General features: G+C 49.0%; 1 protein-coding gene and 1 long non-coding RNA gene across 2 annotated transcripts in view; one reads left to right on the top strand and one right to left on the bottom strand.

The window, feature by feature from the left end:
- LOC140391883 (uncharacterized) overlaps positions 1 to 15,243 on the bottom strand; it is a 265,622-nt gene that overhangs the window by 6,435 nt on the left and 243,944 nt on the right. Inside the window, exons 2-3 of the long non-coding RNA XR_011935202.1 lie at positions 14,332 to 14,629; positions 11,157 to 11,208 (exon numbers count right to left, since the gene is read on the bottom strand). This is a non-coding gene — a long non-coding RNA (uncharacterized lncRNA). The remainder of the gene's footprint in view (positions 1 to 11,156; positions 11,209 to 14,331; positions 14,630 to 15,243) is intronic.
- Positions 1 to 15,243, top strand: part of mtmr6 (myotubularin related protein 6) — a 69,802-nt gene that overhangs the window by 45,390 nt on the left and 9,169 nt on the right. Inside the window, exons 10-11 of the mRNA XM_072476887.1 lie at positions 1,497 to 1,546; positions 11,035 to 11,235. Coding sequence (XP_072332988.1) covers positions 1,497 to 1,546; positions 11,035 to 11,235 — 251 coding nt within the window. The remainder of the gene's footprint in view (positions 1 to 1,496; positions 1,547 to 11,034; positions 11,236 to 15,243) is intronic.

The following is a 15,243-nucleotide window of genomic DNA, read 5'->3' as shown; positions in this document are numbered from 1 at the left end:
GTCCGTGGCGGCACTGCTGGCAGGTCTGGACTGTCTCTGCCCCCTGTGCCCAGGCACAGTGAATGGCGCCAGCTGACAGCCTCTTTCCCAGGCCGAGGTACAGGGTCATCCACCTTTGCTCCACAGCGTCCAGGGGGGTCTCAAGCTCTGCGTCCACAAAACATGGAGCTGCGCGTCTTGCTGCCATCTTGTTGGCTGGAATGGTGTGTGTGGGGGGGGGGGAGAGTGGAGTGTGTATATGCGGCTGCAGCTTGTCAGCCTCCTGAGTGTCAATCACAGAACTGGCGAATTTGGCACCATTTCTCATTGGAATCGATTGTGTTCCATGCGGCGCCGGTGCCAGCCCCTCAACAGTAGCAGAATCGGTCCAGGTGCGGCACCGGTTTTGCTATCATGGATCTCTACGAATTCTGTGTCAGCGTCAACACTTAGTCTCAGAAACGGAGAATCCCGCCCTGTAACTTTGTAAAAATAAAATGTGGAGGAACTGAGTCACAGGACTGCTAATTTAGTTTTAACAACAAGAATTTATTTTATTAAACATGAAAAGTTCCATTATTACACAATACTCTTTTGCCCTCCCTTTAACTTAACATTTACAACTCAATTTTAAGATTAACATGGATTGCGAAGTGTATCTTCAGCAACAATGATTCCATTAACACAAAAGACCCTTTCAAACATGCGGATTGGCTGTGGTCAGATAGGCACACTCTGCCCTGAACCCAAGTTAGTGGCTGTGGTTTTCTCCTCCGAATCCCCCCAGATGATTGTCTTTTTTTTAAATAATTTTTTTCCAGTTAAGGGGCAATTTAGCGTGGCCAATCCACCTAGCCTGCACATCTTTGGGCAAATGTGCAAACTCCACACGGACAGTGACCCACAGCGCGATCAAATCTGGGACCTCGGTGCCATGACACAGCAGTGCTAACCACTGCACCACCGTGCTGCCTTCCCCAGATGATTGTTTCCTTGACATTTCAGATCATTGCACTTGTTTTCTTGACCATTACTGTATGATTTGACTTCTCTTCTCGCAAAGATAAGAGAGATGTTCCCCCTCTAGCTTTCTAAATTAGCAGAGTTCCAGCAGAGCTGCGAGAGCTATCTTCTCTCTCTCCCTATCTTCAACTGCAATCAAAATGAGCTAATGAAAACTTAAAAACTTCCCTACCATAAAAGGCCCCAGTTGCTAAACAACACCAACATGCCTTTTATTTATTGTTCAAGTCGTAAACTTCTCTCAGCACAATAGAAACACAGTTGGAATGTAACCAGTCCACACATACAAACACCTTTGACCAGCATGAATTTAACTATAAATCCCTTAAAACTACCTCTACTTTCCTAACATTGTGTAATAAAAAGAAAATCTCAAATCCTACCTTATTGAGTAAGTTATAGTTTTCGACGTTGCTTTGTTAGAGACAAATCTGTTGCATATACTAATGATTTTCTAAATGTTTCCTTGTGACTAATATATTTTCTATTGTAAGGTCTTGATAGAAAAGGACTGGATTTCATTTGGGCACAAGTTTGCTGACAGGTAATGTGAATACAACTTGAGTGAGAACATTATAATTCTTATGAACTAGATATTTGAAAGAAAGAAAAGGGAAAGATTTGCATTGATATAATACAACGCCAGCATCTCCAAGTGTCTTACAGCCTATAATACGTTTGGAAGTGTTGTAATGTAGGAAACCCAGCAGCCAGCTTGCATAGCAAACCCTGACAAACCACAGTCTTGGAACCAGCAAGGTTTTTCAAGCTCAAGGCCTGAAGTGGGATTTGAACCCAGAACTCTGTAATTCAGTGGCATGGGAGCTACCAGCTAAGCCACAGATGATGCAGATAAAATGGCATCATAGTTAACCTACTGCTAAAGCAATATTTTAGATTTTTGGGTTGGGCTCAGTAAGTTGGAGGCTTGAATTTCACTTTCTAGAGAGTCATAGAGTTTTACAGCATGAGAAGTGTCTCTTCAGCCTATCATGTCTGCGCTGGTCATCAAGCACCCCTTTACTCTAATCTCATGTTCCAGCACTTGGTCCGTAGCCTTGTATGCTATGACATTTCAGATGCTCATCTAAATACTTCTTAAATGTTGTGAGGGTTCCTACCTCTACCACCCTTTCAGGCAGAGAGTTCCAGGTTCCAACCACCCTCTGGATGAAAACGTTTTTCCTCACATCTCATATAAATCTCCTGCCCATATCCTCCAGTCTATGCCGCATGGACTTCCGGTGGCGGCCATGACCAGCTAGATCGAGTTCACGGCAGCTCCCACTGAGATCGGGATTTCGGGCTGGTAAACAGGGCGGCGGCGGCACTTGGAGGCTGAGACCGATGTGGGAACGGATGCTGGAGAGGTTCCCCCCCCCCGGTGCTGTATGGAGGGAACCAGGAACGGGGCCGTCAGACGTGCAAACGCGGGAAAGAAGGCTGAGAAGTTCCGGGGAAACAAAATGGCGGCCAGAGTGGATCGGGAGGTGTGGGCCAGAGAGCAACAGGAATTTCTCAGAAACTGTTTTACAGAACTAAAAACGGAGATGCTGGCCTCCATGGAGACGATTGTGGAGGTCCAGAAGGCGCAGGAGAAGGCGATCAAGGAGGTGGGGAGGAAGGTGGCGGAGAATGAGGACGAGATCCTGGGCCTGGCGGTGAAGGTGGAGGCGCACGAGGCCCTACATAAGAGATGGCAGGGGAGGCTGGATGACCTCGAGTACAGGTCTTGGAGCCATAATCTGCGGATCCTGGGCCTTCCCAAAGGAGCGGAGGGGGTGGACGCGAGCACGTATGTGATCACAATGTTGGGGACGCTGATGGGCACGGGGGCCTTGGAGCTGGATGAGACGCACAGGGTCCTCGCCAGAAAGCCGAGGGTGAACGAGCCACTGAGTGCGATGGTGATAAGGTTCCATCGTTTTGCAGACCGGGAGCGAGTCCTGCAGTGGGCGAAGAAAGAGCGGAGCAGTAAGTGGGAGAACGGCGAGATCCGCATTTATCAGGACATGGGAGCTGAGCTGGCGAGGAGGCATGCGGGTTTCAACCGGGCTAAGGCGGTCCTCCACAGCAAAGGGGTGAAGTTTGGGCTCCTGCATCCGGCGAGACTCTGGGTAACATACCAGGACAGGCACCATTACTTTGATACGCCGGACGAGGCGTGGACGTTCATCAGGCACGAGAAGGCAGACTTGAACTGAGGGACAGTTGTATGGGGGGGTGAAACGTGCAGATGGGAAGGGGTAACTGGGGGTAAGATGGCGGGTAGAGCATAAGTTTATTTGCTTGTCTGCTCTCGTTTGTTTGTTGGTTTTGTTTTTTGTTTTGTTTTCCATGTGTTAGGTTTCAGGGGGCAGGAAACGCCCGGGTCATGTTGTCCGGCGCATGGGAAGGTCCCAGATGGCGCTTGCCCCTCCACCCTGCGGGAGGAGGGGGGTGGCGAAGGAGGCAACAAGATTAGGGTTGTGGAATAGAGGCGGGAGCGGCCGGGGTCAGCATGGGTGAGCTGACTCATAGAAGCGCATTGGGGGGGGGAAATCAGAGCTAAGCGGATGCTTGGCAGAGGGGGGGGAAGGGATGCTGTTTTGCTGACTGAAGGGGAGCCAGTTGAGGGGAATGGATGGAGAGTCAGGCTGGGGGGCCGCCAAGGGGAGGGCTGGAGGGGGGGGCACGTGGCTGGCAAAAGGAAGATGGCTAGTCGGCGGCCGGCGGGGGGGTTCCAACCCCTCGACCAGGCTGATCACGTGGAACGTGAGGGGCCTGAATGGGCTGGTCAAGACGCCCCGCGTGTTCTCTCATCTAAAGGGGTTGAAGGCGGACGTGGCCATGTTGCAAGAGATGCACTTAAAGCTCGCTTACCAGGCAAAGTTAAGGAGAGGATGGGTGGGCCAGGTGTGTCACTCTGGGTTAGACTCAAAGACCAGAGGGGTGGCAATTTTGGTTAGCAGACGAATGGCTTTTGAGGTGGGGAGCATCGTGGCGGACAAGGGGGGCAGGTACATAATGGTGAGTGGCAAGCTACAGGGGGCCCGAGTGGTGTTAGTGAATGTGTATGCCCCGAACTGGGACGATGCGGACTTCATGAGGCGCGTGCTAGGTAGGATCCCGGACTTGGAGTCAAGTAACTATAATGGGAGGGGACTTTAATACGGTCTTGGATCCGGTCTTGGACTGTTCCAAGTCCAGGTCGGGAAAGAGGCCGGCGGTGGCCAGGGCTCTGTGGGAGTTCATGGTCCGGATGGCGGGTGTGGACCCGTGGAGGTTTGCGCGGTCAAGGGTGAAGGAGTTCTCCTTTTTCTCCCACGTCCATAAAGTCTATTCGCGGATAGACTTTTTGTTGAGTAAGGCGCTAATCCCGAGGGTGGAGGGGGTCGAATACTCGGCCATTGTGGTCTCGGACCATGCGCTGCACTGGGTGGACCTGCGACTGGGGGCGGTGCGGGGGCAGCGCCTTCTCTGGAGATTGGATGTGGGGCTGCTGGCGTGTGGGCAGATAAGGAGGAGCATTGAGAACTATGTGGGACCGAATGACACAGAGGAGGTAACGGTGGCAGTGGTTTGGGAGGCTCTGAAGGCGGTCGTTAGGGGAGAGTTAATTTCTATTAGGTCCTACAGAGAGAAGGAGAGGGCGGAGAGGGAGAGGCTGGTGGGAGAGATATTTAGAGTAGACGGGAGGTACGCGGAAGCCCTGGAGGGGGGGCTGCTGAACGAACGCCGGAAACTGCAGGCGGAGTTCGACTTGCTGACCACTGGGAAGGCGGAGGCACAGTTGAGGAAAGTGAAAGGAGCAGTCTACGAGTATGGGGAGAAGGCGAGTAGGATGCTGGCGTACCAACTGCGCAAGAGGGAGGCAGCTAGAGAGATCGGGGGAGTGCGGGATAAGGAAGGCAACATGGTGTTGAGCCCAGAGAGGGTCAATGAAGTTTTCAGGGAGTTCTACGGGAAGTTATACGAGTCTGAACCCCCGAGGGGAGGGGAAGGGATGAGGCAGTTTATGGACCGGTTGATGTTCCCAAGGGTGGAAGTGGAGCGGGTGGAGGGATTGGGGGCTCCGATTGAGTTGGCGGAGGTAGTTAGGGGGCTGGCAAGCATGCAGTCGGGCAAGGCCCCGGGTCCTGATGGCTTCCCTGTAGAATTTTATAAGAGGTTTTCTGAGCTACTGAGCCCACTCCTGCTAAGAACCTTTTAAGAGGTAAAGGAGAGAGGGACCCCCCACCCCCCGATGTCGCAGGCATTGATTTTGCTTACTTTGAAGAAGGAGAAGGATCCGCTTCAGTATTGGTCCTACAGGCCAATATCGCTCCTGAATGTAGACGCCCAACTGCTGGCAAAAATTCTGGCCACCAGAATAGAGGACTGTGTCCCGGGAGTGATTGGGGAGGACCCAGACAGGTTTCGTCAAGGGCAGGCAGCTTAACACGAATGTGAGGAGGCTCCTGAATATTACCATGATGCCCTCGGAGGGGGTAGATGCGGAAGTGGTGGCTGCAATGGACGCGGAGAAGGCCTTTGACAGGGTGGAGTGGGAGTATCTGTGGGAAGCGTTAAGCTAGTTTGGATTTGGTGAGGGATTCATAGGGTGGGTCAAACTGCTGTATCAGGCCCCTGTAGCGAGTGTGTCCACGAACCGGCTACGGTTGGAGTATTTCAGGCTGCACCGGGGGACGAGGCAGGGGTGCCCCCTGTCCCCGTTGCTGTTTGCCCTGGCAATTGAGCCGTTGGCCATAGTGCTCAGGACCTCAAGGGATTAGAGGGGGCTGGTGCACGGGGTGGACGACCTGTTGTTGGACATTTTGGACCCGCTAGAGGGGATGGGGGAGGTCATGCGGATCCTGAGGGACTTTGGGAGCTTTTCGGGGTATAAATTGAACGTGGGGAAGAGTGAGCTGTCTGTGGTCCACGCTAGGGGCCATGAGGAGAGATTGATGGAGCTCCCGCTCAAGATAGGGGAGAGGAGCTTTCGGTACTTGGGGATACAAGTGGCCAGGAACAGGGATGCCCTGCACAGGTTCAACTTAACCCGGCTTGTGAAGCAGATGGAGGGAGATTTTAAAAGGTGGGATATGCTCCCGCTTTCCCTGGCGGGACGGGTGCAGACTGTGAAGATGACGGTTCTCCTCGGGTTCCTGTTCGTCTTTCAGTGCCTCCCCATTTTCATCCCCAAGTCCTTTTTTAAGCGGGTGACTAGGATTGTTACGGGATTTGTGTGGGCGAATAAAACCCCGTGAGTTAAAAGGGCATTCTTGGAGCATAGCCGGGGAGGGGGAGGACTGGCTCTGCCGAACTTCTGCAGCTATTATTGGGCGGCCAATGTGGCCATGATTAGGAAGTGGATGATGGAGGAGGGGGCGGCTGGAGGCGGCATCATGCAAAGGCACCAGCCTAGGGGCACTAGTCACGGCGCCGCTGCCGTTCCCGCTGGTGCGATACACCACAAGTCCGGTGGTGACGGCGGCACTGAGGATTTGGGGGCAGTGGAGGAGACATAGGCAGGAGGAGGGGGCCTCAGTGTGGACCGCGATACGGAATAACCACAGATTTGCTCCGGGTAGGATAGATTGGGGGTTCTAAGGCTGGTATAGGGCAGGTATTAGGACAATGGGGGACCTGTTTCTCGACGGGACTTTCCCCAGCTTGCAGGCGCTGGAGGAGAAGTTCGGCCTGCCCCCGGGGAATGCGTTCAGGCACCTCCAGGTTCAGGACTTTCTTAAAAAGCAGGTGGGGACATTTCCGCTGCTGCCCCCACGTAGGATTCAGGACAGGGTTGTGTCTGGCATCTGGGTAGGGGAGGGGAAGGTGTCGGACATATATCAGGAGCTGCAGGAGGCGGAGGAAGTTTCAGTGGAGGAGTTGAAGGGGAATTGGGAGGAGGAGCTGGGCGAGGAGCTGAATGAGGGCCTGTGGGCTGATGCCCTGGGCAGGGTGAATTCCTCATCATGTGCCAGGCTCAGCTTAATTCAGCTTTAAGGTGGTGCATCGGGCTCACATGACGGCGGCAAGAATGAGTAAGTTCTTTGGGGTGGAGGACAGGTGCGCAAGATGTTCAGGGAGTCCGGCGAATCATGCGCATGATTTGGGCATGCCCGGCGCTTAAAGAATTCTGGCAGGGTTTTGCAAGGGCGATGTCTAGGATTTTGGACGCTCGGGTGAAGGCGAGCCCAGCGGTAGCGATATTTGCGACGTCGGAGGACCTGGGAGTGCAGGAAGCGAAATAGGCCGAGGTGTCAGCCTTTGCCTGCCTGGGAGCCCGGAGACAGATCTTGTTAATGTGGAGGGACTTGAAACCCCCGAGTGTGGAGACCTGGGTTAGCGATATGGTGGGGTTCCTCAGCCTGGAGCGAATAAGGTTTGCCTTGAGAGGGTCCTTGATGGGGTTCTCCCGGCGGTGGCAACCTTTCCTTGACTTTCTAGGGGAGCAGTAAGTGTCAGCAGCAGCATCCCGGGAGGGGGGGGGGGGAGGAATTGTTGATATAATGTCAGTTGTGTTTTTTATGAAGACAACACCCACCTTGTTTTGTTTAATAATTCTTGTTTATTTTTGTTATCTAAAAGCGTTGGTTGGAAAAGTTTTAATAAAAACATTTATTAAAAAAACATCTATGCCGCATGGTTATTGACACCTCCGCTAAGGGGAACAGTTCCTTCCTATCCACCCTATTTATGTCCCTCATAATTTCATACACCTCAACCAGATTCCACCTCAGCTTTCTCTGTGTCAAGGAAAACAACTCCAGTCTATCCAATCTTTCTTCACAGCTGAAACATTCCAGCCCAGGCAACATCCTGGTGAATCTCCTCTGCACCCTCTCCAGTGCAATCACTTCCTTCCAATAGTTGGCGACCAGAACTGTACAGAATACTCCAGCTGTGGCCTAACCAGCATTTTATACAGTTCCATCATAACCTCCCTGCTCTTATATTCTATGCCTTGGTTAATAAAGGGAAGTATCCCATATACCTTCTTAACCACTTTACCTGTCCTGCTGCCTTCTGGGATCTATGGACATGCACACCAAGGTCCCTCTGATCCTCTGTACTTCCTAGGATCTACCATTCATTGTATATTCCCTTGCCTTGTTTTTTTTTTAACCTACACCTCCTTTGATTTAATTGTCATTCTTTCAGTGAGATAAGTATGGACTTGAACTCTGGTCAACCAAAATTCTTCATAATTCCAGGATTGCATTTTGTTTTGATTAGAATTATTTTTATTCCAAAAAAAGTCCAGTAATGATGGTTACCTTTTGAGGGGAAAAAATGTTGATTTCAGATTTTTCCAACCCAATTTTATTCGAGGTCCACTCTAGAATCTCATTCCAGCAATTGTCAAATTTGTAATTAACATGAAATGACTATATTTTGCATAAATCAAAGTGAAGAAGTTGCTTATTGCACCTTCTGTCCTAAACACTTTACACACTCCTTCATAGCTAATAAATTACTTTTAAAGTGCAATCAGTATGATGTAGGCAGATATCAGTAGTCATTTAGCACACAATAAGGTTATATGAACAGTAAATGAAATGAATCACCAGATCATCTCTTTTGGTTGTGCTGATAGAGTGGCGAAGTTGGCTAGGACACTGGAGTAATTTCATGCTCCACTTTGAATAATATCTTGGGATATTTTACATCCATCAGAATGTGCAGACAGTTTAACATTTTGTTTGAAAATGACACGCTGGCAGCATAGCAATTCATAAAGCAGCATTAACATGTCAAAATCAGAAATACATAATGCATATTTGTAAGTTCCCAATAAAGAACCTAATTTGGGAGCACCTGGCAACTTGAAAATATATCCAAATAAACATTGTGCAGCCTTTATTCCAGCTTTTACCAAATATATATTTCTACTCCATCTCCCTCTTTTCACACTCAAGTCATATTTCGGCAAATGTGTCCTTTTACCTTCCTCTCCTTCAGCTGGTGGTTCAGGGTTGTTCCATGGATGGCATTAGCTCTTGTTCTAACTATTTGTTAAGTGAACATGGGCATTGAACATTGGACTGTGCATGAATGATGGTTAAATAAGTTGAAGATTTAGTTTTCACACAAAGAAATAATGTACTGTGAGTTCATTGCTTTCCTTCAAGACTCAATTATTTGCATGGATCTCTGGCCGTTTTACAGTTAGACTGTTCTAATAAGATTTCAAGGAAAGTTGAGCGTTATTTCGCATTAATAGAATGGCTACATTTTTGTAATCCACCTTCCAGGCTGCATACTTGGAAGAATTTCCAAGCTCATATAGCACATCACAATTACTGGATAATGAGCAAGAGCAAACTTTGGCCTTCATTCATCTTTCCTGGTCTATGTCAAGGACACTGAAGCTAATTGTGGCAGCCCAAAATTGTCCTGGTTAAAAGCTGACTCAGCAGAAACATGAAATGGAAAAAGGACTTTCTTGACCTGCAGTCATGTGGTGTCAGCTATGACTAGGTTGGAAGCACTCTCGCCTCTGAGTCACAAGTTTCTGGGTTAAAGTCCCACTCCAGGGCTGAAGCGCACAAAAATCATGGCTGATGCTCCAGTGCAATTCTGAAAGAGTGCAGTTATGTCGTAGGTGCCATCTTTTGGAAGAGATAATAAACACAGGCCCAATCCCCCTACTTGGGTGGATGTAGAAGGTCCCATGGTACTATTTCAAATTTGCTGTTCAGTCCAGCATTTATCCCTCTATCAAGAAGCCAAAAACAGATTGTTTGATCATTATCATGTTGCTGTTTGTGGGAGTTTGCTGTGTGGATTTTGGCTGTTATGTTTCTTAACGCTACGACAATGACTACATTTCAAAAATACATCATTGACTGTAAAGGGCTTTGAGTGCTTCGATATTCACAACAATTGCATTTCTTTCTTTCCTTACTAAATTATGCATGTCATATAGAAACCTTGCACTGCAGTAGGTATTGTGCATGATCTAATATATGTACATGACATTTTAGCTGTGGAGTCGAGTTTGAAAGGAAGACTGCCCCAGGAGTTGAGCTTGTTTTAGTTTTGTGTGATGTATTCATAATCACTCAGTTTAATTTTTACTCTGCTTGAGAGTTTCTAGTTATAAAAATCATGTTTTAGATTAATTATATTTTTGTTCCTTGATGCATATTTCAGATTCATGTAGGATTTCTATTTTTTACTTTTATATTTTCTCTTTATTATTTTGTAATCCTGAATCGTGGCTACACTTAAATTTCATTTTCCAGAAGAGATAACCGAGTTCCTAATGCCTCTTGTCATAACATAATCCACAAGTCCCAAACACAAAATACTCTTGTGCTGGAAATCTAAAATTAAAGCAGAAAGTGTTGCAAATGCTCAGCGGGCCTGGCAGCTTCTGAAGAGAGAGAAACCCACATTTCAGTTATTTGTTTAAACATTAGCTTTGTTTCTCACTCCACAAATCGCTATTGTTGCCATCGTTTGCCCTCTTTACAATACATCAGCATTCTATGCAAGGACTGATAACAAAATAGATATTCAGAAAAAGCTAGGTGTATTAAATTGTGCTAAATCAAGTTCCGAAACTAACTATGTAGCTGGCTCACTAATTTCATTCTAACCTTTAGCTGTACCATTACAAATACATTCTGTCTGGATAATTTTGATATGCTTTTTTTTGTATTTTGTATACAGAACAGAAAATATTGTCTTGAACTATATCCTTGTTGCCCAATGGCAGTCTCCCTAACAATGCATTTGCTCTGTAGTTATGAAATGTGGATTTGCACCCATGGTTCCTTAAACAATGAGATCCTGGGCTCTTCTGTTTGTGAGGCATCAGCAAGGAAATTGGTACCTCCCTAGATGAAGGAAGGCAAAGTGAAAGGAGCCTCTGCGTTTCCAAATTACGAGTAATAGGTCAGAAGAGATGGTTGACTACTATCTTTCTCACCCTCGGTAGTCCTTAGACCAGAGGACTGGTTCTCTTTCTTGATAAGACAATAAGAGCATCCAAAAGAAATCGCTAAGTGCAAGAATTAATTTAATGCTGCTTTCCCTTCCCCCTTTTTTACTGTGTAGATGTGGCCAGCTTGATGGGGACCCCAAAGAAATATCTCCAGTGTTCACACAGTTCATTGAATGTGTTTGGCACCTGACTGAACAGTTTCCTCGTGTTTTTGAGTACAGTGAAACATACTTACTTGAGATTCATGAACATGTTAATTCCTGCCAGTTTGGGAACTTCATTGGAAACTGCCAAAAACAACGGGAGAAAATGAAGTAAGAATTATTACAGAGAAGAATGCTAGAATTGGTAAAGTAATAGATTATCTGCTTGTATCTTGGTGACCATGTGGGATGTGCAGATCATTCAAAATATAAAAGAATGATTGCTCCAGATCACAGCGGATTTGAGATTAGAATATAGTGTTTTGCAAAACTCATTCTTATTTGTTTTCTATTGAGCAGTATAATGCAATGAGTTCCATCATGGAGCAGTACCATGAATGTAGAGGTCTGATCAAGCTTGATTCTGAATAACCACTTGATCAAACTCGTTGAAAAATCAAGATTGTATATAAATATACATTATTTTATAAATAATAGAATTGGGGAATTCAATTTTTAAAGCTCAACTAAAATGTAACTTTTGGAATCCTTGGAAATTGGGTATGGTAGCATAATAAAAACATACAAAATTATAGCAGGAGTAGGCCATTTGGCCCTTGGCCATTCATTAGGATCATGGCTGATCGTCCAACCCAGTAATCTGTTCCCGCGTTTGCCCAATATCCTTTGGTCCCTTTAGACCCAAAAGCTATGGAGGTGATTCTTCAGCCGTTTTGTTCCCAGTGCAAATCCTGCTTTGGTGGGAGAGCCCCGAAATGAGATTTGCGTTGGGCACAAAGCAATTTTCCCAGCCCCCTTTAGTTGCCGAGATCAGGATTGCATCTAGAAAGGGCGAGAAAATGGAATTTGCATTCATTTTAGTCGCATTAGTGAGATTAAAATCAAATGCAGAGGCCTGGCATTCTCTCCAACACCCCCACCCCACCCCAGGGGAAAGTCACCTAGACGTGAATCACTACTGGTCCTTAAAACTGGGGACCATGTGCCATGGCATCCATGGGGGAGGAAGGAAGTGAGTACCCCTCTCCACTTACCTCCAGGGTGCATGCATGGGTCCAGCAGCCGCTGGGCAGATGTTATGGGTGGGGGTCGTTCAGCGGAGCTGGAACCCAATTTGGGGGACTCCTCTGAAATTGGGGTATCTTTGGGTCTGTGAAGCCATAAAGCCTGCTTTATTTTATGTTGGGCACCCCATAACAGCTGCAGCCTGTCCTAAAATCCTCTCTCAGGCCAGAGCAATTCTGCAGCTTGTTTATTGGAGAAGCATTTCACTCTCTCACTCTCCTTGAAATTTCCAGAGGCTCTATAATTTCACTGTTGCAGTATGCCTGCTTTTATCCCTTTGTGCTTGGTTGTTTGCATTGAATTTCACACACCATAATTTTTACAGGCCTCTTGATTGACAGCTGAAGGCTATCTCAAAGGAGAGATAAGCTTTGTTTTTGTAGCACTTCACAGTCCATTAACTCTGAAGGGCTTCCTCTTTTGAGCAGGTGTCCTGTCTGACAGCATTTTTTCCAAAAGTGGTTTTTTTGCTTCTCTGAAGTGCTCCCTACATAAATACATAGATACGTAGAAGATAGGAGCAGGAGGAGGCCTTTTGGCCCTTTGAGCCTGCACCGCCATTTATCACGATCGTGGCTGATCATCCAACTCGATAGCCTAATCCTGCGTTCTCCCCATAACCTTTGATCCCATTCGCCCCAAGTGCAATATCTAGCCGCCTCTTGAATATATTCAATGTTTGAGCATCAACTACTTCCGGAGGAAGTTGCAGCAGCGGAGCGGGCAGCAGAGGCAGGTGGCAGCTACCCAGGATGGAGAGAGGGTCACCCAACAGACAGAGGAGGGGGAGGTACCAAGGAGGCGCCGCATGGACCTCGTGTGTACTGGTAGTACCTGTCATTCGAAGACCTGCCAGACTGGGCATGCCGTCGAAGACTCCGAGAGACAGTGCGACACATCTGCCAGATGATGGCACAACTGGCACTGCGGGGGTTTGGGGGAGGACACCCACTCCCAGTGGTCATCAAGGTGACGGTCGCCCTGAACCTTTACTCGACGGGGTTCTTCCAGTTGCCGAGTAGGGACCTGTCCAGGATCTTTCGGGCCTCATTGTACAGCTGCATCCCTGCCGTCAAGGAGGCCATATATGTCCAGTTGGATCAATACATCTAATTCCATGTGGACTGAGCCCACCAGGATGCCCGGGCAACGGGGTTCTCCGCCATCGACTGAATGCCCCGGGTCCAGGGGGTGATCAGTGAGATGCATGTCCCCATACAAGCACCTGCAGATGACCGACCACTCTACACAAATCGACAGGGGTTCCACTCGATGAACGTGCAGCTGCTATGTGACTATCAGCTACGCATCATTCACCTCTGCGCCCGATAACCGGGCAGTGTGCATGACTCCTTCATCCTGGCACACTCGACAGTTCCTGACATGTTCGAGATGTCCCCCCAGCTTCGCTCCAGGCTACTGATGCCAATCTGGCGGCCACAGACTGATGCGGATACCCGTTGCAACGACACCCATACAGCGACCAGGAGCGTATTCGAGCGGTGCTTCGGCCTCCTGAAGATGTGGTTCAGGTGCCTGGACTGCTCTGAAGGGGCCCTCCAGTATGATGCTGAGAGGGTCCCCGACATTGTGGCGGCCTGCTGATTCCACAACATTGCACAGCAGAGGGGCGATGTGCTGGAGGAGGAGGAGGAATGCGAGGCCTCGTCCGATGAGGAGGATGTGGAGTAGGGTGAGAGGGGCAGAACATGGAGCCCAGGCAGGCACGGGAAGTTGCACGGTGTGTGTGCCAGGGCCAACGTGCACAGGCCGCTCTGCTCGCCTCCGGGGGGGGGGGGGACTGGCCACAGGAAGGAATACCACATCCCACCCCCCTCCACCCGCCTGCAACCCTCGCCAGGACACATGCCTGCCACACCACGAGGTGGGGCCCAGGGTTGGCAGTAGCACCGGGACTGGTCTATTGAGGGAGGTGGCCCCCAGGCTACTCCATGGGATGGGGGCATTGTCGGCACCACCTCCTGCTGCTGCACACGATTGACTCCTCCAACTACACCTGCAGGTACTTGATGCTCGCCGACAACCCCTCATATAGTCCCTGGCTCTGCAACTTCATCTCCACAATCGATGGGACTGTCTGTTGCAGAAACCCGAGACCTATCTGGACGGCAGCTAGTTCCTCACGTTGATCCGACCATCCGCGCCTTCCGGAATTCCTACCTCCACCTGCTGCGCTGGGTCAACTGTGTGCTGCACACCAGAGCGTGTCCCAGGAGTCTCTTCACTAACATGACCAACTGAGGCGAGTGTCTCTGGGATGGTGGAGGGCGTTGGAGACAGCTGTGATGGAAAGTCAGTGTCATCCTCCAACCCGAGCTCTGGGGTGTCATGAGTCTCGGGTGGAGAGCTGGTGTTCGAGCTGTTCCCATCACTGTTTGGCTCACCGAGGGGGGGCTCAGGCTGTGGCACTGGCTGGGGTCGGGTGGCGCCAGGTGGAGCCGCCCATCTCCACCAGGTCCTGCAAGACACGAGACAAAACGCCTGATTAGACTGCGGGGGGGAGGTCACAGGGAACCGTAACTAAGCGGGTTCTGATTTCCTCGTCCAGGGCCGATCTCCACCCCGGCGACCTCCCTTTCTTATGGGCCGCCAACCATGTCCAGGGCCTTCTGCTCAGGGGACCCAGCACTAATCCCTGCGGTATCCCACTAATCACTGCCTACCATTTGGAAAAACCCGTTTATTTCTACTCCTTGTGCCCTGTCTGCCAACCAGTTTTCGATCAATCTCAATATACTACCCCTAATCCCATGGACTTTAATTTTACATGCTCATCTCTTATGTGAAACTTTGTCAAAAGCCTTCTGAAGTCCAGATAAACCGCATCTACTGGTTCCCCCTTATCAACTCTACCAGTTGCATCCTCAGAATTCTCCTAGATTCGTCGAGCATGATTTCGTAAATTTATGCTGACTCTGTCTGATCCTGCCACTGTTTTCTAAGTGCTCTGCTATAAAATCCTTGATAATTGATTGTAGAATTTTCCCCAATTCCAAAGTCAGGCTTACCCGCCTACAATTCCCTGTTTTCTTTCTGCCACCCATTTAAATAGTGGAGTTACATTAGCTACCC

This window comes from Scyliorhinus torazame, chromosome 15 (genome assembly GCF_047496885.1).
Source record: "Scyliorhinus torazame isolate Kashiwa2021f chromosome 15, sScyTor2.1, whole genome shotgun sequence".
Taxonomy (NCBI): Eukaryota; Metazoa; Chordata; class Chondrichthyes; order Carcharhiniformes; family Scyliorhinidae; genus Scyliorhinus; species Scyliorhinus torazame.
Note: the sequence above shows the minus strand (reverse complement) of the source record. Positions and strands in the feature narration are given on the sequence as shown.